General features: G+C 35.1%; 2 protein-coding genes across 7 annotated transcripts in view; one reads left to right on the forward strand and one right to left on the reverse strand.

Annotated features, from left to right (window-relative positions):
• LOC105213641 (zinc finger protein rotund) overlaps positions 1 to 26,433 on the forward strand; it is a 161,544-nt gene that overhangs the window by 65,494 nt on the left and 69,617 nt on the right. The window lies entirely within an intron of this gene.
• Positions 44 to 24,495, reverse strand: LOC114803524 (uncharacterized). Of its 5 annotated transcripts, none has more exons than XM_054228098.1 (11): positions 24,322 to 24,495; positions 23,889 to 24,213; positions 19,218 to 20,974; positions 18,930 to 19,154; positions 18,612 to 18,839; positions 18,328 to 18,543; positions 16,830 to 17,060; positions 16,520 to 16,765; positions 16,096 to 16,290; positions 15,795 to 16,034; positions 15,283 to 15,716 (listed from the first exon to the last, which is right to left on the reverse strand). In XM_054228098.1, exons 1-11 carry the CDS (start codon positions 24,473 to 24,475, stop codon positions 15,469 to 15,471), a joined length of 4,065 nt encoding a protein of 1,354 aa, XP_054084073.1. In that variant the 5' UTR covers positions 24,476 to 24,495; the 3' UTR covers positions 15,283 to 15,468. The 5 variants fall into 5 exon arrangements, with proteins under 5 accessions (XP_054084170.1, XP_054084136.1, XP_054084073.1 ...); XM_054228078.1 differs by having other exon boundaries at positions 15,795 to 16,037; XM_054228195.1 differs by lacking the exons at positions 15,283 to 15,716; positions 15,795 to 16,034; positions 16,096 to 16,290 and adding exons at positions 44 to 69; positions 12,208 to 12,435.

A 26,433-nucleotide genomic window follows, 5' to 3' on the forward strand; every position in this document is an offset into this window, starting at 1 on the left:
TCCACAACACCGTTGCATTTTCCCGTGATGTTAAAACACTGCTGACCCAACCAACAACTCATTTGTCCCCTACTAGCCGTAAATGAAATTAGTTTAATACAATTGAATTGCGATCAATAAACGATCAATGTCCTACAGAGTGTTATAAGTTATTTAGCTCAAGTAAATATATACGTGCCACGTGCATTTAGTTTTAAATCTAAACAAACATCCTAGTGTTACTGAACATACGTAAATATGTATATACGTAAAAGATTTTTCGGTAGACAGCGGGACAAATAATTGAATATAAGTAATTTTTGAAGCTGTAAGACTTTGTATCCCATAAGCCGATAAAAGGTCTTGAATTCATCACTAATCACTCTAATATTTATTCATCTTCAAAGAATTGTGAATCTGAATTGTTGAAGGTGTGAGATCGGAGAAAGAATTTTCATAATTGATCTCCACGTCGGAGTATTAAAAAAAATTAATGGAATTATTTATATTTATAAAATAATATACCTAGATTTTCACGAATAAAACTTGATGATTATCTTACAAACTTTCAAACCTTTGGTTTTACGAAAAATAGCATAATTTTTAATATAAAATCTACAAATTGATACTTGTAATTTCAACAAGATAACGTTAAACATATATAATTGCACAAATATCAGGTTACCACTAACACTCAAAATACATATGTAAGTCTAATTAAGATTACAAAATTTGAATCTAATTTCAAAAAAAAATATTTTAAAATTTCTTCTCTTGTATTTAGAATACATAGATTAGGATAGAAATCACTATTTCAAACATCTTCATCGCACGTCTTCCTTCAATTACAAATACAAAATTTATTAAAATACAGAAAATATATTATTTTACCTAGTACACTTGGAATTTGGTCCTTCAACAAACGCGTTACTACTTGAACATATCTGTGGCAACAAATAATAACGGCTTAAGTCGACATAAGTGCTTTTTGATTTTATTACATATTTTAATTCTCCTCTTCATGTTCTAGCACTCAGCCAAATTTCAATTACAAAATGTTATTTTTGATGAAGTTATACGCATTAACATTTTAACTTAAGTCTTTTTGGAAAATAATACATTAGCCACAACATCTTAATTCCACTTAATTTTTTTTAAAGGTAGTTTAATCAATATTAAAATGTTTGTGCATTAAAACTTATACAGACTTAAGTTGAATAACTAACAGCCGATTCAAATTATAGCTCATAAAAAACAACTTATATTTAACTAAGCTCTTATATTACAACGACCTGCTTTAATTTTGTCTACTTAAGTGAACATACGTTCTTATAACAAAATTTAATTTTACCGATATTTGAAATCTTCATTTTTGCAAAACATCTTAACTCTACTAAGGCTATTATGTTAAAGTGCCGTTGAAATATAACAGTACTTTAACTACATGTAGGTTGTTTTTAGTGTGTGCTTACGGAATTTTTTTGCAAACATAAGCTGTTGTGTTCAATTTGTAGACAGTGCTGGCGCGAGTAGTGTCGTAGAAAAATGGCTTATAATATTTTTAACGAAAGTGTTTCTTCAGAGTTATTGAATGCTTTATTAACTGAAAATACATGTGCTGATAATAATAGTGAAATACAAGTTGTATTTATTGATTTTTATGTACTAACAATAATACGAATATCGAGCTCAATACTAATAATACGGCAAATGCAGCAGTTGCTAATTCTTGTAAAAATGAAGTAGTTGCTGATAACACCGTAGATAAATATGATGTTGATTATACGGCAGATGAAGACGATATTGATTATACGGCAGATGAAGATGATGTTGATCAGAATGCAGTATCGTCAAGGAAACTTGCAAAGCAGCTGAGAAACGAGGGAAAATCTTACTTTTCAAAGTCCGGCAAATTAATTTCCGCGCGGGTATTGCGTAAATTGGAAGCTTGCAGGAAAAACTGCGCTTCTAAAATAAGAAATACATAAGGCTTATTGGACACACGGGTCATATCGTTTGCGCCGAGCAGCTGTTGCTGCGTTGATTGAACTGCAGACTACTAAAACTATTAAGCGGTTTAAGTCTGCAGTAAATCCAAGAAAAAGAGATTATTCTTACAACTATTTTTTAGAAGTGAATACTGAAAAAATAACAGTATGCCAAAAATGCTTTAGATTTACTTTGTTCGAGTCAGAACAGTTCATAAAATCGGTTGTTAAAGCAAAAATTGAAGGAACTGGATTTACAGATATGCGTGGGAGACACAAAAATGCCAGAAAATTATCATCTAATAAGCAAAACGAAATTATTGAATTCATTAACAGTTTTCCATCATACGAGTCGCACTATAGTCGTCGTGATACATCATTACGTTACATTCCAAGTGATCTATCGGTGGCAGCAATGCATCGCTTATATTGCGAGAAATACGACCATTCTGTGGCGTTAACAACATTTTCGAGGCTGTTTAATCAAATGGGATTGAAATTTAAAAAACCCAAGCTTGACACTTGCCACAAATGCGACTTACTTGAACATAAGGTAACAGTTGCTACACCTGAAGAGGTTGATTCTCTAAAAGCAGAACAAGCACATCATCTTAGTGAAGCACAACAAGCATATGACGCGAAGAAAGTTGATAAGGCAAAAGCTATGAATGATGCTTAACTTAAGTTGTTTTGTTTTGATCTTCAGCAATGCTTGCCAACACCAATATTGAGGACTTCCTTGTCTTTTTACAAACGACCATTATGGACATTCAATTTAACTGTTCATGATCTTGAGACCAATCAAGCAATATGTTATATGTGGCATGAAGCTCTAACAAAAAGAGGAGGAAATGAGCTTCCTGTGTCTTTAACCATCTTCAAAATATGGACTCTAATACAAAACACGTAGTTTTTTATAGTGATTGCTGTCCAGGTCAAAATAAAAATAGTTACGTTGCAACAATGTTTGAAATTTTTGCGCAAATGGACAGCAATATAACTACTATAGATCACAAATTCTTAGTGCCTGGTCACACTCACATGGAGTGTGATAGCGACCATGCACTAATCGAAAAAAAGAAGAAAAAAACATTAATAAAAATACACCCTCCTCATGATTGGTTTCAATTTGATCGATCCGTTGGATGGAAAACCCCGTTTTTAGTTATCGAAATGCAGCAAAGCAATATTTATGATTTTGGAAACGCTGCTAAACAGTTATTTACTTGGCGGAAAATTGACGATGTCGGCAAAAAATATAATTGGAATGAGATCAAGTGGTTTAGATTTACAAACGACTTTGGGAAAGTTTATTTTAAAAAATCGCTCAATGAAGAAAAACCATTCCATTTTATAAATATAGTAAAGCGGGGCACCAATAGGGTGCATATTAAAGATTTAAAACTATGTTATGAGTCCCCAATACTAATTAACGAAAACAAAAAAAAGATTTATTAGATATGCTACCGTTAGTTGATGAAATATATAGAGAGTTCTATATAAATTTAAGTACAGTGATATCGCTAGATTTTCACCCTGATCTAACGATGAAAATGATGAAAATGATGAGTAATTTCTTATATATGGTAATATAATTATTAATAATTAATAATAATTATGTATATCGAAATGTGGATTAATTTTAATTTAACTTATTATTTAATAAAAACTGTGTTTTTATGGATTATTTTTTTGTTTGATTCTTAGATTTCTAATAAAGCTTAAAAAATCATCTTATCTCATTTCTACCGCATTTTTAATTCAACCTAAAGCACTTATTTGGACTTACTGTCAGTACCAATTACTTTTCGTTTCAATATAGTAGCTTAAGTTAAGTTAGGTTTATATTTTTCAGCCAATGAATTTGTTCATAATATCTTAAGTACAAAACATCGAATATTTAATAATAAAACAGTTTTTTTTTTTTTAATTATTAACAGTTTTGTTCGAAATAAATATCTTTATCTGTGGCTAAAAATTTTATATGAAAACCAAACAAAATTTATTTGACACAAAACCTTTATTATTTCAAAACTCACTTTTTAGACATAAGCTGTTATGATTAGTTGCCACAGATATATATATAGTAATTATAAAGAATATTACATAACCGGCCTCTGCTCGAGAAATTATGAGAAATTATAATTAATCTTTTTGAAAAATTTGGACAATAGCCAAAAAAACTAATTAAATATAATGTCGAAGTGTTGTACAATTAGTACTGATTTTGATTTCCGCGAAAGTTTACATTGTTGAAAGATCTGAGACATTGTTTCATAGCTTTTATCATATTCGAGTGTAGTTTCCATGGCGCCATATAAAGTGTGTGTGAATTCTTATCAGGTTAAATTTTGCAAAAAACCCAAAAAAAAAATCAAAAATTTAACAAAAGGAAGTAATAAAAGATTATGAACAAACGGAATCGAAAATGTAAATGAAACATTGGCCGATGTTCGTTTGCAACCGATTATTGTATGGTATGAACGATGTATTATCGCATTTTGTATGAATTATTTCTAGTATCAGCTTATTTATGTAAAGTTCAAATGCTTACGTCATTGCTATTTATATAATTTGAGTTGTGTTGGAAATCAGTACATTGGATATGTGCAGTATATGAGTTAGCGGCTTGAAACTGTAAGTGGAGATCAAAATTTCGTAAAGAGATGACAAATTTGGGAATGTTTTCGATAGTCAAAGTCAAGCGTACACATGGAAACGTTGAACGTTTCGGTATAAAGATATGAGTCAATTTCGACAACTTTTCGTTTAGAGTTTCCAACAAAACTTTGACAACGTTATTTGATACTCTAAGGTAAGTATGGATATTTTTCAGACGAGATGACGAGACAAAATTATTTCTGGTTGATGCCTTACTGTCCATCAGTCTGTCCGTACATGCGATAACTTAGTCAAAATTGAGATGTATTAGTGAAACTTGGTGTTAATGGGAAGCTAAAAATAAGATCAAAGTTGTAGTTTCTGCTACTAATGGTTAAAATGGGTCCATGAGTTCCCCGCTTACACAAAATATACGTTCTTTACTCTTGTTATTTGTTGGAATGCGATTGTTTTGGGTTTCCTAAAGATAAATATGTAATAAATATTCAAATTAAACAGAAACTCAAAATAAAACAATATTGAGGAGGATTACTACAAGATGTGAGAGATGGGCGCGGTCTTGCTTCAAGAGATAAGCCTATAATTATTTGAATGTATTTACTATTAAATTAAGCAATCACGGTGTTTTTTTGTGGCATCTCGTTCCCTGCTTCAGGTTCACAGTTCGCCGTCAATAGACATTATAGTTTCGCAAATCAACTTTAACAACGGTTCTCAATATGGTTTCATCCCTTTATTTGTAGATAAATATAGCAACCTTAACGTTCAATAAACATGTAAGGAAGGTCTAAGTTAAGTAGAGCCGGACATTAACAAGAAGAACGGAAATATTTTTATTGGCTGTGTGGGGATGAGTGGAATATATGGAACCGACACATGTCTTAGCTAACATGTTCATTTAATACTACGAGTATTAAAATCTATATATAGTATAATTATTACATAATTTATAACTCAAGAACTGCTGAACCGATTTGCTTAGGAACGATAAATCGATAGAAGATACTTTATCCAGTTTATTTGTAAGAAGTACATTTTATAAGTTAGTTAATAGAGACGAGATGCAATCCAAAATGGAAAATATACTGCCCACTATTCTTGGACCTACTTGAATTAAAATTTTATGCACAACATTATACAATATTCTTATATTATAATGGGCCAATGCAATCCAACCAACATAACACAACTTTAAATTCTGTCAACGTCAATGAAGATATCGGAATAAAACTTTGCAAAAGCAGTATAATAAGATTCTACCAGATAACGGTGTAAGGTTTTTTATAGAACTTTTTAAGTTTCAAATGGCAACAATGAACTTTTCAATGGTGCGAAATTGCGATTTGCTACTCCTTGGTTATTTCTGACAGATTTGCCGGAGATTCCTAGCGTTATTTTCGCATGTATAAACTGATATTAACTACGGCGAAATAACTTCAAAATGATCATAGTGTTTTCCAAAAAAAAAAAATGCTGGACATTGGGAATGATATAATAGAACTGCAATCAAATACGCTATACATTAAAGTGACAGGCAAATTCGGACCAACTGTACACGAAAAACATTAATTAAGGGAAAGTATTTTCCCGAGCATAAAAAATATTTACTTGCATTAGAAGTGGTTCAATATTCGGGCTACTTATACGATAAATCAATCAACACGGTTGTTGGTGAAAATGAAAATTTAAATTTTGCAATTGTTTGTGTAAATTCTGTTGATATAGTTGGAAGTCACCACATAATTTTCAGTTTAAGATTGGGTATTAAGATAGACCTGGATTCATGTTTGGCCATCAAAGAGATCAATATTATTGAAGCAACAGGTCTGACTGTAAAGTTTAAAGAAAGTCAGGTTCGGTTGCCAGATTTCCAATGATGTCGCCAGAATCTACGGTACCCTTCAGAAAGCGACAGTTTCTAATTCGTTTCGCTAAACTATAAATAGAGATAGAATAGAGATTTAGCGAATCCCTGCTTTTCCCATGTTAACTATATGCTGCATGCTCATGTGTGGGGAAACCTAGCTAGAAACAGGTTTACCAAGAAAGTTGTGCACCGATTAGTGCTGAATTAATAATATTGAATTTAAATTGTTTCTGTATTTGTTAATAAATATATTAGGGACAGACATATGGTTTCCGTACTAGAATGTGTACCACAATAAAAGCTCAAGAACCCATATACCAGCATAGTGACAAATAAATTCAAACAAGTAAGGAAAGTCATAGTTTGGATGCAACCGAACATTTTATATTCTCGCAATTTATTGCTATGGTTTTATTAAGATACCACACAATTTGACCCATATATTCGGCATAAAGTTCAATAGAATAACGAAAATCATCATATATAGTATATGTATAGGCTGAGGTAATTCCTGAACCAATTTCACTCATTTTCACCACCAGCATACATTATATCTAAGATTATATGCTCACTTAATTTGGCTCAGATATTTCACATATTAACCGATATATGCGGAGTGAAGCCCACCGTAGTTATAAAAAACCTATAATTACGAAAAACCTATATTAAGTGCTTTTATTTCTTCATGTTCAATATCCGAGGCATTGAAAAGTTATAGTCCGATTTCGACAATTTTTTCAGAAGTGATGCCACAGATCATATACAGTATTTGTGTAAAGTTTTATTCACCTATCTTCATTGGTTCCGTATGTATATATTATAAAGTGAATGAATAAGATGGAATTCAAAATTGAGTTATATGGGAAGTTGTCGTGGTTGGGAACCGATTTCATCCATTTTCCACATGCGTAATCAGGGTTTCCAGAAAATATACCAGAAAGTTATATACCCAATTTCATGAAAGTAGTTCCTGAGATATGGTTTTTCCCATACGCCACACGTCTATTTTCCATTTTGTAAAAAAGTCTGAGTGCAACTTCTTTCTGCCATTTCTTTAGTGTGTCTTGTGTTTTCCGTTAGTGAGTTAGTTACACCCAAATATGCCGCTCCCTAATATGATCCTCTGTACCCAAATTTACTTTCATAACTTTATGGCTTAGTTATGACACTTTGTAGGTTTTCGGCTTTTTGTGGGTGTGGCAGTGGACCGATTTCGCCCATTTTCAATCTTCAGGATACCAAGTTTCGGCAAGATATCTCAATTTTTATGATCTCGCAACAAAAGTTGCTAAGAGTATTAGAGTTTTGTCCACATAACGGTTGTTTGTAAGTCCTAAAACTAAATGAGTTAGATATAGGGTTATATATACCAAAGTGATCAGGGTGACGAGTAAAGTTCAAATCCGGATGTCTGTCTGTCCGTCTGTCCGTCTGTCCGTCCGTGCAAGCTGTAACTTGAGTAAAAATTGAGATATCTTAATGAAACTTGGAACACGTGTTCCTTGGCACCATAAGAAGGTTAAGTTCGAAGATGGGCGGAATCGGACCACTGGCACGCCCACAAAATGGCGATAACCAAAAGCACATAAATAGCTATAACTAAGCCATAAATAAAGTTATGAAAATAAAATTTGGAATATAGGATCGCATTAGGGAGGGGCACATTTGAATGTAATTTTTTTGGAAAAGTGGGCGTGATCCCGCCCCCAAATAGGTTTTTTGTATATATCTTGCAAACCAATAAAGCTATATAAACCAAACTTCCTGCAGTCGTTTCTTTTAGCCCTTTCCTAATACAGTCCAAAAATGAATGAAATGAGATAATAACCACGCCCACCTCCTATACAAAGGTTAGGTTGAAAATGACTAAATGTGGGTTAACTCACTAACGAAAAACGTCAGAAACACTGAATTTCACATAAGAAATAGCAAAAGGAAGCTGCACTCAGATTTTTTTACAAAATGGAAAATGGGCGTGGCGTCGCCCACTTATGGGTGAAAAACCATATCTCAAGAACTACTCGACAGATTTCAGTGAAATTCGGTATATAATATTTTCTTGACATCCTGATGACACTGGTGGAATATGGGCGAAATCGGTTCACAACTACGTCTACTTCCCATATAACTCTATTTTGAATCCTTGAAATAAAACTTTACACAAATACTGTATTTGAGCTGTGGCATCACTTGTGAAAAAATTGTCAAAACCGAACCATGACTTTTCAAGGCCCCTGATATCAAACATGAAGAACTCAGTGCCTAAGGGTAATTCTTCACCGAAAATATAGGTAAATCTCTAAATATATTGCGAGAGTATAAAATGTTCGGTTGCACCCAAACTTAGCCTTTCCTGATTTGTTATTCAAGCTATCGCTTGCACGGACAGACAGACGGATTTCGACTCCTCTCGTCATCCTGATCATTATATATATCCAACTCTTTTATTTTTGGGTGATACAAACAACCGTTATGTGAACAAAACTATTATCCTCTCTTTAGCAACTTTCTTACGAGAGTATAACAAAATATAATTATGAATAACAGGCAGGCAAATGGAACTGCAGGCAATCTTAAAATATTATTTTCAATTACAAATATTACCTCTCAACATATTTTTCTCATAATTTTTATACTCTCGCAACAAAGTTGCTACGAGATTATTATAGTTTTGTTCACATAACGGTTGTTTGTAACTCTTAAAACTAAACGAGTTAGATATAGGGTTATATATATCAAAATGTTCAGGGTGACGAGAAAAGTTCAAATCCGGATGTCTGTCCGTCCCTCTGTCCGTCCGTCCGTGCAAGCTGTAACTTGAGTAAAAATTTAGATATCCTAATGAAACTTGGAACACGTATTTCTTGGCACCATTTGAAGGTTAAGTTCGAAAATCAGCAAAATCGGACCACTACCACGCCCACAAAATGGCGAAAACCGAAAACACATAAAGTGCCATAACTAAGCCATAAATAAAGCTATGGAAATAAAATTTCGTATGAAGGGTCGCAAATTGAAGAGGCATATTTGGATGCAATTTTTTTGGGGAAGTGGGCGTGGCCCCGCCCCAAACAAGTTTTTTGTATATATCTCGCAAACCAATAGAGCTATATAAACCAAACTTTCTGCAGTCGTTTTTTTTAGAAATTTCCTTATACAGTCCAAAAATGGAGGAAATCGGATTGTAACCACGCCCACCTCCCATACAAAAGTTAGGTTGAAAATTACTAAAAGTGGGTTAACTCAATAACGAAAAACGCCAGAAACAATAAACTTCACATAAGAAATGGCAGATGGAAGTTGCACTCAGATTTTTTTACTAAATGGAAAATGGGCGTGGCATCGCCCACTTATGGGTCAAAAACCATATCTCAGGAACTACTCGACCGATTTTAATGAAACTTGATTTGTAATAGTTTCTTTACATCCCAATGATATGTTGTGAAAATAGGCCAAATCGCTTCACAACCACGCCTACTTCCTATATACTAGAATTTTAAGACGATCTGAATCGTTTACTTTACAATATATAAAGTAAGCACTAGTGAAGATATCGGTGCAGAACTTTGCACAAATACTACATTTATAGTTTGGCAGCCCCATTCTAAAAATCGCTGAAATCGGACCATAGGTTGTCAAGGCCCCATATATCGAACATGAGGACCTCGGTACTTCTAACCTAATATTAGGGCTTCCAATTTTCAATGGACTTTATACAATATATATGACGAATATGTGTGTCAAATTGTGTATTATATAATAATAATAAAGTTAAATAAATAAATTGCGAGAGTATAAAATGTTCGGTTGCACCCGAACTTAACCCTTCCTTACTTGTTTTCTCATACTTTTTTGTTTTCATTTACATATCATCAACTAATAACTTTATAATGACTAATAATATTGACATCAAGTAAAAATTTAAGTCGTCTATAACGTTTTTACTACTTTATTATTTTATTCGTTAGTTAATATCAAATAGTAAATCAGAATATAATTTAGCATATGGTGCATTCTCTAGAAAAATAGCCACTTGGTTGGTTTTTTATTTGTAGCTCATACAAATATTGCTGTCCCAAAATTCCCTTTGGGGGGTAAAAAGGTGATGAAATAAGGAACATTTTAAGATATTTTCGAAAAAAGTCGAAGGGGGCATAAATTGTTAAAAATTCCAACATTTTTTTTTTCATTTTTTGCTATGAAATATTAATTTTAAAAATTTTTACGATACACAGTTTTAAAGTTTGAGAAATTCTGTACAAAAAAGTCACATGGTGTTTTAAAATCTGTTCATTAGTTTTAAAGTTACACAGTTACACGTTACACAGACCTAAAACCATATGTTTTATTTTAGGATTTACATGTACTATAAGAGATATCATTGCCAAAGAAAATAAAGAACTTTTTTTAAGTGGCTTTTTTTTCCAGAGAATGCCCCATATAACTTATCCACAGCAGCGCGTGGGCGGGTATACTAGTATTTTACGTATTAACGATTTCTTCAGAAATAATATAGGAAACGGCGACAAAAATAATATACCTCAGTCAAATAATTATATGTGCATGAATTTTTGCAAAAAAAAATTAAAGATTACAAAATTTCAAAATATTTCTGAGTATGCAGGTTTGTTATTAGTAATATATACGATATAAAAAACAAAAAATTAACAAATTTCAAAATATTTTTTAAACTATAAAACAGAATTGAAGTTTAGGCTAATAGTAAATATTTATATGTGCATTTTACAATTTTTACCAGTAAAGCCTATACATTTGAGTTTAACTGAAATTAAGCCGCTTAATCAGAGAATTAACTACTGACTGTAGAATAGTTATGTAAATATTGGCAAATTCTTGCTTTATGGGTAATTTAAGGTGACGTAGTGTCTCAAACTGCTTTCCGTTTTGGAAAACAGGAGCAGAGAGGTTCCCCCAGAGATCCTCAATAGGATTTAGGTTCGAACTCAATGCTGCTCATTGTAAAACCGGAATTTTCCAGTCGTTAAAGATGTTCTTCGTGTGGATTGAAGCGTTATCCTTTCGATATGTCCAGTTATATGCCATAAATATTGCCAGCAAATTTTATTAACTCGCTGTCCAAAAGATCTACATTGATATTAGCATTCATTTTAGTGAATATAAAGCATCTAGATAGCTTTCCACAGCAGCAAAATGCAGCCCATGAAATCAAGGTACCGCTTCCAAAACATTGCTTGTAGTAGGACCGTCGTTGCTGGTACGAATCTCTACAATATTTCTTGCAATGACCTGGGCCGACCAAATTTAATTTTTTTTCGTCACTAAAGACTGTATTTTATCACTCATCGGCACAGAATTGGTATTTATTTGCAAATCTTAAATGTGCTTTATTGTGTTGTGTTGCACCGCTCATCAATATTGTTTTTCGTCCGCTGCGTCGCACTATACCATAATTAGTGGGGTTTTTAAGAAATTTTGAGATAAAGTTCCGATGTCGCTTTGGTCTAGAGCCATTTTGGAACCGCTTTCATGCATTCCTATGATTATTACTTGTTCCTCGACTCGAGTTTTTCTCTTATATAAGAAAACGTTTACTTGTCTCCCAACCGAACTTAAATATTCCCTCAAAATATAAAACATAAACGTTTCCTTATTTAACCAGTCATATCATACCAAAAATCGACAACGGTTTAAATAAAACGGCTAATTCGAAGTCCAAAATTGATAAATCTGTTATTTAAAACGCGAATATGAACCATACGAAATACTTACCAATGCATTTAGGCATAATTTCCCATTTTCCTCTTCTGCAGTCTAAATATTGTGAGCCTTGCAGAGTGTAGCCATTTTCACAACTAATTTTCAACCAATCATTACTGAAAAATTGCGGCATGTCTCCTATGTAGATCCTCTGATACTTTCGTACCGTTCGATCATATATCTCACACTTTAACGGATGAGTGCAGTCCGCCAATATACTAGCATCACAAACAGTTTCCTCTAAAAATAAAGGAAGATATGTATACTATAAAATAAAATCAAAATCTCGAGCGAAAATTACTGCAAGTAGGAATTCTATTACTCCATCCATTGTTCGTACATGTTATGACCTTTGCCCCATCCAGTTCATAACCATCTTCACAACTAAAGGGTGATTTTTTAAGAGCTTGATAACTTTTTTAAAAAAAAAAACGCATAAAATTTGCAAAATCTCATCGGTTCTTTATTTGAAACGTTAGATTGGTTCATGACATTTACTTTTTGAAGATAATTTCATTTAAATGTTGACCGCGGCTGCGTCTTAGGTGGTCCATTCGGAAAGTCCAATTTTGGGCAACTTTTTCGAGCATTTCGGCCGGAATAGCCCGAATTTCTTCGGAAATGTTGTCTTCCAAAGCTGGAATAGTTGCTGGCTTATTTCTGTAGACTTTAGACTTGACGTAGCCCCACAAAAAATAGTCTAAAGGCGTTAAATCGCATGATCTTGGTGGCCAACTTACGGGTCCATTTCTTGAGATGAATTGTTCTCCGAAGTTTTCCCTCAAAATGGCCATAGAATCGCGAGCTGTGTGGCATGTAGCGCCATCTTGTTGAAACCACATGTCAACCAAGTTCAGTTCTTCCATTTTTGGCAACAAAAAGTTTGTTAGCATCGAACGATAGCGATCGCCATTCACCGTAACGTTGCGTCCAACAGCATCTTTGAAAAAATACGGTCCAATGATTCCACCAGCGTACAAACCACACCAAACAGTGCATTTTTCGGGATGCATGGGCAGTTCTTGAACGGCTTCTGGTTGCTCTTCACCCCAAATGCGGCAATTTTGCTTATTTATGTAGCCATTCAACCAGAAATGAGCCTCATCGCTGAACAAAATTTGTCGATAAAAAAGCGGATTTTCTGCCAACTTTTCTAGGGCCCATTCACTGAAAATTCGACGTTGTGGCAGATCGTTCGGCTTCAGTTCTTGCACGAGCTGTATTTTATACGGTTTTACACCAAGATCTTTGCGTAAAATCTTCCATGTGGTCGAATAACACAAACCCAATTGCTGCGAACGGCGACGAATCGACATTTCACGGTCTTCAGCCACACTCTCAGAAACAGACGCAATATTCTCTTCTGTACGCACTGTACGCATTCGTGTGGTTGGTTTAATGTCCAATAAAGTAAACTGAGTGCGAAACTTGGTCACAATCGCATTAATTGTTTGCTCACTTGGTCGATTATGTAGACCATAAATCGGACGTAAAGCGCGAAACACATTTCGAACCGAACACTGATTTTGGTAATAAAATTCAATGATTTGCAAGCGTTGCTCGTTAGTAAGTCTATTCATGATGAAATGTCAAAGCATACTGAGCATCTTTCTCTTTGACACCATGTCTGAAATCCTAATCTCAAAAAAATCACCCGTTATAGTCTACATATACCCCTGATAGCACCACGTCAGCCATGTTTCCAAAGTTAAAGAAAGATCTTTTGTGATTGTGTTGACAGAGTAACGGCGCTCTACACGGACTAGTGATGAGCGATATGTCACTATCGGTGATTTTTTCACTGTGATTGAAAAATCCTATGATTATTACTTGTTCCTCGACTGATAAGCTTGTACCACGAGGCATTTTAGGCTTAAAGTTAAATAAATGTAATCAAATTTTTAATAATTCATTAAGTTAATGCACCTACAATAATTTTGAAAACAAATTTTAGCAAACAAAGTTTTTGCTGCGACACTATCAGTAAGAAAGATCCGCTAAACTGATTTTGCACATATAAATATTTACTATGCAATATGCAATTCACAAGCAGATTCTTAATGTAACTGTACAACGAACGAGAAAAGTATGAAACAATTTTCGTTGCATAGTAACGGTAACTTATCTACCCTGTATTCCATATTTACCGAAATCCAAAAAATAACAGTGAATAAGAAATATAAACAAAAGCAGAAATGCACATATAATTATTTGACTGGGGTACGTATGTATGTGAAGCTAGACCAATTTTGTCGTTAGCGAATTTGCGCACATTTAGTGGGAAGTTCTTCCAGAGCTTGTCTTGCTTTAACTTACTAACTTTTCTTGACAGCGGAATTTCATCAAACATCCGCGGTTACCACCAAACCGGAACTATAAATTAGTTCTGAGTCATATATATTGTTATCATAAATATATCGGAGTATCAGTTGCAACTACTTCAAAAACTTTAATCATCACTTCAGTAGAGCGATACCATTTTTTGATCATCATGTTTAGAAATCGGTATCTCAATTGGACAACTAAGCCATGTGATTTGCGGTTATGTCAAGTAAACAATAACGCCATGTATAATATACGCCAAATATATAATAGTTTTTCAAATGTTTTTATTATACTTTTAATTTTTAATGCGACTACAGAAGTATTATTTCATTAAAGCAATGTATTTTATACCCACTGTAAATTGATTGCCAAAACTGAGTCATAGTATTGCTGAGTTTGTTTTGTTAAGATGAGAAAAAGAAAAAAAAGTGTTTCCAGTTGGCGCCAAAAAGCAAAAAGGAGGAATGAGTGGCGCGCTCTGGTGGATTCGGCTATAATCGCTTAAAGCGGTTCCTACGCCAAATATATATATATAAAAGTTGACTAAGATAAGAAAGGCTTTACTAAAAATTGTAAAACGAATGAAAATTTACGAAGCTACGGAATATGACAAATGAGAAATTTTGTTGTTAGTGCTTTCTGTTTAGTTGTCAGGTAAAAAGTATGAAATATCGAAGAGCATCGTTCCATTTTCTTATCAATGTGATGTTACATTTGTTATAATACTTTAGCCATTTTACAACGAATTCAGCAAACTTGCAGTTCTGTTGGTGGTATTTCTACGCACCATTTTTGTTTTATTTTTATCATCAATCATACAATTTTCGTAGCAAACATAATATATAGCGGTATTTCATATCCGAGGTACAAAGAAAGATGTCCAATTAGTATAAACACAAAAACATATGCAAAGGATACATGCATACATATGTATATATATTTTTTACATCAATATTGAGGATAAGGAACGCATTTTGGTACAGGTTGATCCCATCCCCTCGATGTACATTTCATACGTCTGGGTCCTTCAAGTCTGAAACCTTCGTTACATCTGAAGTCTACAAGGTAATTTTCACGAACTTCATGTATCAAGTAGGCGCTGGTTACTTGAAACCATTTGTTATGTTTCGGTGGTAAACAAAAACAATTAAGGGGCTCTTCACAGTTTCCAAATATATCAGCATCACACGGGGAGGCTATGGATGTATAAGCGAGATATAGGAAAAGAGAAAGTATATAGAAAACACGATTAAATAATTGAGAAATGAACTCACTGCATTGCGGTAGTTTCAGACTTTGCTCATGACTCCAACCATTCGAACTACAAATGGTTTGCTCTTCACCTGTTAATTTGTAACCGTTAGCACATCCGAAAATAATCTGCGTATTTAGAGCATAATTTGTGGACTTAGTAATATCAGTTATAATCCGCTCGGATTTGGACTTTGAGTCGAAAAGCGTGCAATTTAGAGGGTATTTGCAGCTGGGTATAAGATGACCACTGCAGGAATGTGCTGCTGAAATGATGTTAGTAGAAGTAGTCATATAGCCTATTGGAATAGTCAGAATACGTACTTATACATTTGGGCATATTATGATCCCATTTGTCATCCGTGCAAGTTAAAGAGTTTCCGCCATCCAACATATAACCATTTTCACAACTAAATTTTATTGTTACAAAATCATTGAACTCTGACTCGAATCTCTCACAAATCATTGGATAAATGCAGTTATCTACTATCTCCTGCTCACAAGTCTTAGAGTTTTTCTCTTAAAAAAAAAATAATTGTAAATATATAAGAAAACGTTGACATATCTCCCAACCGAATTTAAATATTCGCTCAAAATATAAAACATAAACGTATCCTTATTTAACCGGTCGATATCATACCAAAAATCGACAACGGTTTAAATAAAACGGCTAATTCGAAGTCCAAAATTGATAAATCTGTTATGTAAATCGCGAATATGAAACAAGAAGTAATAACTTTAAACTTACGGCATTCTGAGCTATATGTTCCGTGTTCATATTTCCAACTGTACAAATCACAGGTTATTTCTTTGGACCCTTTTAACGTATAACCATATGGACAATCAAGAACCACCACAGTGTCTTGGGGATAAGTTTCACGTCTGTTCCAATAGTTATTCGTTATCTGTTGCCCAGATCCCAAACTATCATGGTAAGCGGTGCAAATCAGAGGATTTCCACATTTCGGTAACAAATTGACGTTACATGTGGGGACTATTGGTTTATGATGATATTAATGAGAAGTGCATGAACATTATGAACCATACGAAATACATACCAATGCATTTAGGCATAATGCCATCCCATTTTCCTCCTCTGCAATGTAAATATTGTGAGCCTTGCAGAGTGAAGCCATCTTCACAATTTATATATAAATTTTCGTCATTTGATAATTCCTGGATGACTCCTCTATTGATCCTATTATACTTTCGTATCGTTCGATCATATATCTCACACTTTAACGGATAAGTGCAGTCGGCCAATATACTAGCATCACAAACAGTTTCCTCTAAAAATAAAGGAGTATATGTAAGATATAAGTTAAAACAAGTAAGGAAGGGCTAAGTTCGGGTGTAACCGGGTGTGGTATATGAGGACTGATGTAATTTCTAAACCGATTACAATAATTTTCCCCACCATGCTACACTATATCCAAGACTATGTGCTCACTTAATTCTTTTTCTCATCCGATTTTAATAATTTTTGGAACAGAGAGCCTTAGGCACAGAGTTCTTCATGTTTGATATCAGGGGCCTTGAAAAGTCATGGTTTGATTTTCACAAGTCATGTCACAGCTCAAATACAGTATTTGTGTAATGTTTTATTCCGCTATCTTCATTTGTTCCTAATGTATATATGTATTATAAAGTGAACGAATCAAAAGAATTCAAAATTGAGTTATATGGGAAGTAGACGTAGTTGTGAAGCGATTTCGTCCATATTCCAGCCGTGTCATCAGGGTGTCAAGAAAGTGTTATATACCGAATTTCATTGAAATCGGTCGAATAGTTCTTGAGATATGGATTTTGACCTATAAGTGGGCGACAATACGCCCATTTGCCATTTTGTAAAAAAAATCTCAGTGCAGCTTCCTTCTGCCATTTATTATGTAAAATTTGGTGTTTCTGACGTTTTTCGTTAGTGAGTTAACGCACTTTTAGTAATTTTCAACCTAACCTTTGTATGGGAGGTGGGCGTGGTTATTATCCGATTTCTTTCATTTTTGGACTGTATAAGGAAATGGCTAAAATAAACAACTGCAGAAAGTTTGGTTTATATAGCTTTATTGGTTTGCGAGTTGTATACAAAAAACCTATTTGGGGGTGGGGTCACGCCCACTTTTCCAAAAAAATTACATCCAAATGTGCCCCTTCCTAATGGAATCCTATGTTCCAAATTTCATTTTCATAACTTTATTTATGGCTTAGTTATGACACTGTATAGGTTTTCGGTTTCTGCCATTTTGTGGGCGTGCCAGTGGATCGATTTTGCCCATTTTCGAAAAAGCAACCTCCTCAGGGTGCCAAGGAACATATGTTTCAAGTTTCATTAAGATATCTTAATTTTTACTCAAGTTATCGCTTGCACGGACAGACGGACGGACAGACATCCGGATTTCAACTCCACTCGTCATCCTGATCATTTATGTATATATAACCCCATATCTAACTCTTATATTTCTTGGTGACACAAACAACCGTTATGTGAACAAAACTATTATACTCTGTGCAACAGGTTGCGAGAGTATAAAAATCAAAATCTCGAGCGAAAATTACTGCAAGTAGGAATCCTATTACTCCATCCATCGTTCGTACATGTTATGACCTTTGTCCCATCCAGTTCATAACCATCTTCACACCTATAGTCTACATGTACCCCTGGAAGCACCACGTCAGCCCAGTTTCTTAAGTTAATGAAAGATCTTTTGTGATTGTGATGACAGAGTAACGGCGCTGTGCACGGACTAACCAGACTTAGATCACACGAGCGAACTATTAATATAGAATTTAATTGATTTAAAAACATGTGTTATTTTACAACAAAATATAACATCGCTTACTGCAAGTAGGTGCAGCACTACTCCAGCCATTATTCATACAGGTTGAACGATTCTCGCCATCCAGTTTATATCCATCTTCGCAGGTAAATTCAAAGTAAGAACGTTCTTTGATCTTCTTGTTCCATACGGAATATTGATAGTCTTTCAATCTTTGTATATTTGAATCGAACACTTTGCATTTGAGTGGTGAATTGAGAGGTTCCAATTCGGATATATCGCAATAATTAACTGTAAAGAACATTTGTAAAAAGTGAAGTATTATTAAAATGATTATAAGATATGGAGGTCATGTTTTGACTAACGCTTGCGTATACTTACTACATCTAGGTATCTCATTTGACCACCCTCTCGCTGTACATTTCCTCATGGTCGGACCTTCATGCAGATAACCCTTATCGCAGGCAAAACTAATGTGGGAATGTTCTCTAACTCTTTGTTTAAACTCTTTTGTTATGAAGATTTTTGATCTACTATTGGACTGTTCAAATAAACATTTGAGTGGTGGTCTGCAGTTATATATGAAGTCTGCGTCACAGTAGGAAACTATAGGATAACAATTTAATATCAACATTACAAGGAGATCGAAGAGACGAATTGCAAACTTACTGCAACTTGGACTGCTATGACTCCAACCTGTCGGTGTGCATGTTAAACGATTTGCACCTTCTAAATCATAACCTTCGGCACAATTGAAAATCACTTGTGATCCCACTATAAGAGATAATCGTCCCTTATTAACAATTGTAATTTCAGAGTTGCGGGGTCCTGGAAATGAAATCTTACAAAAGAGTGGATGATCACAATTGCGTAAAACACACTCTTTGATGGGTTTGTTGGTTGAGAAGACTGTTTGTTGACGTTTAGTTGTTATTGTAGTCGGTGGTAATGTTGTTGTTGGCTTTGTGGTGTTGTATTGATTCGGGGTAAATTGTTGGGGTATTGTTGTTATTGTAGACGGTGGAAATATTGTTGTTGGCTTTGTGTTATTGTACCGATTCGGCGTAGGTTGTTGGCGCTCTGTTGTTGTTGTAGTCGATGGAAATGTTGTTCTTGGCTTAGTGGTGTTGTACTGATTCGAGGTTGGTTGTTGGCGTTTTGTTGTTGTTGTAGCCGGTGGAAATATTGTTGTTGACTTTGTGTTGTTGTACTGATTTGGCGTAGGTTGTTGGCGCTTTGTTGTTGTTGTAGTCGGTGGAAATATTGTTGTTGACTTTGTGTTGTTATACTGATTTGGGGTAGGTTGTTGGCGTTTTGTTGTTGTTGTAGTCGGTGGAAATGTTGTTGTTGGCTTTGTGGTGTTGTACTGATTTGGGGTAGGTTGTTGGCGTTTTGTTGTTATTGTAGTCGGTGGAAATATTGTTGTTGGCTTTGTGGTGTTGTACTGATTCGGGGTAGGTTGTTGGTGTTTTGTTGGTATTGTAGTCGGTGGTAATATTATTGTGTCTGGAGTAATGGTTCCAACCGTTTGTGGTCTTGCAGTTGTCTCTACTTTTGACGTGTTTATTTCCAATTCCGAAATTCCGGTTAAACTTCCAGGATGCTTTACTATAGGGGGCACAATTTCAGTCGATGGTCGTGAAATTAGAGGTATCTGATCACTTGAATTTGACACAAGGGAATTATCAATACTTGAATTTAAATTTGTTTCAAAATTGGGAGCTTGCTTTGATGATGGATAACGTGATATATCAATTTTAAATGATCCATTTGTTATGAGCGTTGGAAGTTTCGTTGTTACTTTAATTTTGGGCGTTGTTATTTGCAAATCATCTTCTGCATACTTCTTTATTTTATTTGCTTCAGTGGTCGGTTTCATGAGATTTGTAGAAGCTATTTCGTTGAGATCCATACCAAAGTTTTCTGCTGAAGTCGTTGCTATTGGATGTCGAGATGAGGTTTTTGGCGTGCTTTTAGTTTCATTTCCCTTATACAAAGGCTTTTCGATATTATTTGTGGTTTTAAATTCTTTATTTTCTATTTGAACATGATTTGTAGTTGTTTGAGTCGTTGTATTTTTAAGATTTTCGGAAGCTTTGAAATCGTATACTATAATCGATGGATTTACAATACTTTCAGTAACTATCGACAAATTTAATTTTGTTGTTGGTGTTAATGTTGAATTCACTTTTTTTTTGCAAAGCTTCTCCAGCTCATCCGTACCATCCCAGCATTCCTGCGTTCCATTACATTTAGCTTGTTTGGGTATGCAAGCGCCGTAACCGCATTGGAACTGTTGTTTATTACACAACATTGTCTTACACAAGGAAGACCGCTCATCACTGCCGTCGGCACAATCCCTTATGCCATTACATTTATCACTGATTCTAACACACTGACCTGACCAGCATTTCATTTGTCCCCAACTGAAATTACAAAAAACAAGTTAAGGAAAGGCTAAGTTCAGGTGCGAACGAACATTTTATATTCTCGCAATTTATTGAAGAAATTTTATTTACATAACACACAAATTTACCCATAAATTCGGCATAAAGTTTAATAGAATAACGAAAATCGTAATATATAGTATATAGGCTGAGGTAATTCCTGAATTCATTTTCACCAGCAAGGTACACTATATCCAAGACTATACGATCAATTAATTTGGCTAAAATATCTCACATATTAACCAATACATATATGCGGAATAAATCCCACCCTATTTTTGAAAAACCTATAATTAGATATATGGGAGCTAGGATATGTTATGACCCGATTTTAATAATTTTTGGGACAGAGACACACTTTTAGAAGAAAACATTTTCCTCTGAATTACATTAAATTATCTGGGAGATTTACCCATTTTCGGCTAATGCACTATTTGTGTAAAGTTCTATTCCGCTATCTTCATTGTTTCCTTATATTTATATTATGAAGTAAAGAAAAACAAGTAAGGAAAGGCTAAGTCCCGGTGCAACCGAACATTTTATACTCTCGCAATTTATTGCTATATTTTTTATTAAGAAAACACACAATTTGACCCATATATTCGGCATAAATATATTTCACATATTAACCGATTTATAAGCTATTAAGCTCATCGTATTTTTGAAAATCCCATAATTAGGTATTCTCATATATTCATATCTAAGGGAAGTTATGACCAGATTTTAACCTTTTCTGGTACAGAGACACACTATTAGAAGAAAACATTTTCCTCTGAATTACATTAAATTATCTGGGAGATTTACCGAAATTTTCGGTGAAAAATTACCATGGGGCACTGAATGCTTCATATTCGATATCTGGGGCCTTGAAAAGTCCGTTTTCAACAATTTTTTTCATTAATGAAGCCAAGATGACATACACTATTTGTGTAAAGATTTATTCCGCTATCTTCATTGTATATATTGTAAAGTGAAGGAATAAGATGGAATACCAAATTGAGTTATAAGGAAAGTAGTCGTGGATGTGAACCAATTTCGCCCATTTTTTGTCGGTGTTATCAGGGTGTCAGGAAAATATTATATACCGAATCACCTATATATCATTGAAATCTGTTGAGTAGTTACTGAGATATGGGTTTTGACTCATAAGTGGGCGATGCCACACCCATTTTCCATTTTGTAAAAAAGTCTGAGTGCAGCTTCCGTCTGCTATTTCTTCTGTAAAATTTAGTGTTTCTGACGTTTTTCCTTAGTCAGTTAACTCACTTTTAGTAATTTTCAACATAAACTTTGTATTGGAGGTGGGCGTGGTTATTATCCGGTTTCAACTATTTTCACGGTGTGTGGTGGGGTACGTTAGAGAACCGACTGCAGGAAGTTTGGTTTATATAGCTTCATTGGTTTGCGAGATATATACAAATAACCGATTTGGGGCGGGGCCACGCCCATCTCTCCAAAAAAAATTACTTCCAAATATCCTATTTCCCAGTGCGATCCTTTATTCCAAATCTTACTTTTATAACTTTATTTATGGCTTAGTTATGACACTTTATGTGTTTTCGAATTTCGCCATTTTGTGGGCGTGGCAATGGTCCGATTTTCGAAAGCAAACCTCTCACGGACTCGTCTCGTCACCCTGACCATTTTGATATACATAACCCTATATCAAACTCGTTTAGTTTTATGACTTACAAACAACCGTTATGTGAACAAAACTATAATACTCTCTTAGCAACTTTTGTTGCGAGAGTATAACAAGTAAGGAAAGGCTATGTTCGGGTGCAAAAGAACATTTTATACTCTCGCAATTTATTTATTTTATTTAAATTTATTGGTTAACACACAAGTTGACTCACATATTTGGCATATATATGTTATAAAGTTCATTGAAAGAAGGCGATGCCACCTATAATTGCAGTATTTGTGCAAAGTCCGGTTCCGATATCTTCACCCACGCTTACTTTATATAATGTAAAGTAAACGATTCAGATCGACCTCAAAGCTCTGGTATATGGGAAGCAGGCGTTAATTAAAGCATTTTAAGTAGTTTTCAAGGAGGTGGGCGTGATTATAATCCGATTTCCGGTTTCAAAAACCTTGGTAGGGGCCACGCCCACATTCCCAAAAACTTACATCAAGATATGCCCCTTCCTGGAGCGATCCAAATTTTACTTTTATAACTTTATTTATGGCTTAGTTACGGCACTTTATATGTTTTCGGTTTTCGCCATTTTGTGGTTTTCGCCAACCTCCTCAGGGCGCCAAGGAATATGTGTTCCAAGTTTCATCACGATATCTTAATTTTTACTCAAGTTATTGATTCCACGGACAAACGGACGAACGGACAGGCGGATGGACAGACGGACGGACAGACATTCGAATTTCAACTCCAATCGTCACCCTGATCGATTTGGTATATATAACCCCATATATAACTCTTTTATTTCTGGGTGACACAAACAACCGTTATGTGAACAAAACTATAACACTCTCTTTAGCAACTTTGTTGCGAGAGTATAAAAACGAATCAGATTTTTTCACTGCTTCTTGAAAAATTATATGACCTCTGAAGGTGATTCGATAAGTTTTTAGCCCAATCGCCCTATGGGACCACTAACCCAAATGAAATTTAATATCGTGTAATATATTCTAGTTCGCGTTTGCCCCAAACTGAACAGTAAGCGCACCCGTTAGACTCCGTCACAACATTGTTTGACTTTTTTTAAGAGCATAATTAAGACTTTAGACAATAATAACTGCTACGCGATGCTCCACTATGTTGAGTGAGTAGCAGTGACAATATAGCTTTAGTTACGATTTCCGACGAGTACATAATACTATAGATAAGTCAACAGAAATACATTAATAAGTAAATAAAAAAAGAAAAAATTACTCTGCACAATTTTTCCGCCTTGTTTCGTCATCAATGCCATCATCTGGCAAATCATTGCGTCGTTTGAGACACGACCCAGAGTCCTCATCAGATTTATCGACACAATCGACAACACCATCACAAACTAATTTGAGTGATATGCATGCACCATAACTGCAACGGAATGAAGCATCTGAACATTCCATATCTTTGCATAGTTTTTCCGTCTCATCAGAACCATCACGACATTGTTTGGTGCCATTGCACATATATGCCTTCGGAATACACTCTCCAGATGTACACCGCCACTCATCATTCTCTTCGCTGCACGACGTTTTAGCAACCACTGTTCATAATAAAAACCAAAAACATAATCACTAAAAATAACGGTTGATCTACCGAAGATATAATTTGACCGGAACACTGTCTTTCACTAGTCTTTCACTATACGCACCACTTCTCCAACATACACTCAGTGTGGCACTCAGGAGTAATACTGTTAGAAACCTTGACATTCTCGGAAGTGCAACACACACTTTTGAACTCATAAAATTATTGTGCTTTATGTTTCCTTCAACTTCAGAATACTTCTTAGCTCGTTGGTTCATGCAGTACTGACTGCACCAAAGACCACATAAAACTTACGCAGTCGGTTCGTTATCGGTTCGAACATCAACTGTGTGCCCGACGGAGAGAATATTTGAGAGAAAAGCGCTCACACAGTACCCTAAAATGCCGGTTTCATTACTAGTTATGACATCAAAGTGCACAGAGAAATATTTCTTTATTTTTAAAATTCATTAAATGAGACATGATCGATTTTGGCAAAAATTGGAAAAATAAGTTTTGCGTTTGTAAGCTGACGTTGAGCAACACCAAAAGCTCCGTCAGGATCGGGAAGGACCTCTCCGAGCCGTTCGATACCAAACGAGGTTTCAGACAGGGTGACTCACTATCGTGCGACTTCTTCAATCTATTGCTGGAAAAAATAATACGAGCTGATGAACTAAATAGAGAGGGTACAATCTTCTACAAGAGTGTACAGCTCCTGCGTTTTCCAGACTAGATAAAGAAGCGAAGCGTATGGGTCTGGTGGTGAATGAGGACAAGACGAAATATCTCCTGTCATCAAACAAACAGTCAGCGCACTCGCGTCTTGGCTCCCACGTCACTGTTGACAGTCATAACTTTGAAGTTGTAGATAATTTCGTTTATCTGGGAACCAGCATTAACAACACCAACAATGTCAGCCTTGAAATCCAACGCAGAATCACTCTTGCCAACAGGTGCTACTTTGGACTGAGTAGGCAATTGAAAAGTAAAGTCCTCTCTCGACGAACCAAAATCAAACTCTATAAGTCGCTCATTATTCCCGTCCTGATGTATGGCGCTGAAGCGTGGACGATGACAACATCCGATGAGACGACTCTTGGGGTTTTCGAGAGAAAGGTTTTGCGAAAGATTTATGGTCCTCTAAACATTGGCAACGGCGAATACCGCAGACGATGGAACGATGAGCTGTACGATTTATACGACGACATTGACATAGTTCAGCGAATAAAAAGACAGCGGCTACGCTGGCTAGGTCATGTTTTACGGATGGAAGAAAACACTCCAGCTCTGAAAGTATTCGATGCAGTACCCGCTGGAGGAAGCCGCGGAAGAGGACGACCTCCACTCCGGTGGAAAGACCAAGTGCAAAGTGACCTGGCTTCACTTGGTGTTTCCAGTTGGCGCCAAAAAGCAAAAAGGAGGAATGAGTGGCGCGCTCTGGTGGATTCGGCTATAATCGCTTAAAGCGGTTCCTACGCCAAATATATATATATATATATAAGTTTTGCGTTGAAACGGTGCGGTAGACAGCCAAAGACACTTGAATGGATTAGACACTTGGAGCAAATTATCATTTGATATAGCAGCTTCAACACTTCTCCAAGCATACATATATTTTGGGCAACGTCCTTTTTATTATTTCAAATACAAATTTCATACACTGGATCATTTTAAACAAGGAAAAATTATAATACAATTTTTATACTCTCGCAACAAATGTTGCTAAAGAGAGTATTATAGTTTTGTTCACATAACGGTTGTTTGTAACACCCAAAACTAAACGAGTTAGATATAGGGTTATAATACCAAAGTGATCAGGGTGAAGAGTGGAGTTCAAATCCGAATGTCTGTCTGTCCGTCCGTAACTTGAGTAAAAATTAAGATATCTTGATGAAACTTGGCACACTTATTTCTCGGCACCATAGGAAGGCTGCTTTCGAAAATGAGCAAAATCGGACCACTGCCACGCCCACAAAATGGCGAAAACCAAAAACACATAAAGTGCCATAACTAAGCCATAAATAAAGCTATGGAAATAAAATTTGGAATGAAGGATCGCACTATGAAGTGGCATATTTGGATGTAATTTTTTTGGGGAAGTGGGCGTGGCCCCGCCCCTACTAAGTTTTTTGTACATATCTCGCAAACCAATAGAGCTATATAAACCAAACTTTCTGCAGTCGTTTTTTTTTAGCCACTTCCTAATACAGTCCAAAAATGAAAGAAATCGGAT

The sequence above is a fragment of the Zeugodacus cucurbitae genome, chromosome 2 (assembly GCF_028554725.1).
Source record: "Zeugodacus cucurbitae isolate PBARC_wt_2022May chromosome 2, idZeuCucr1.2, whole genome shotgun sequence".
Lineage (NCBI taxonomy): Eukaryota > Metazoa > Arthropoda > Insecta > Diptera > Tephritidae > Zeugodacus > Zeugodacus cucurbitae.

What these genes read in the sequence shown, in the direction of transcription:
- LOC114803524 (XM_054228078.1), bottom strand. Translation starts at nt 24,475, where the DNA reads ATGAACCAACGAGCTAAGAAGTATTCTGAAGTTGAAGGAAACATAAAG. An exon ending in TCATAGCAGTCCAAGTTGCA is followed by an intron (nt 19,155 to 19,217) that starts GTAAGTTTGCAA and finishes GTTATCCTATAG; the next exon opens with TTTCCTACTGTGACGCAGAC. An exon ending in TAGTGCTGCACCTACTTGCA is followed by an intron (nt 18,544 to 18,611) that starts GTAAGCGATGTT and finishes CTATATTAATAG; the next exon opens with TTCGCTCGTGTGATCTAAGT.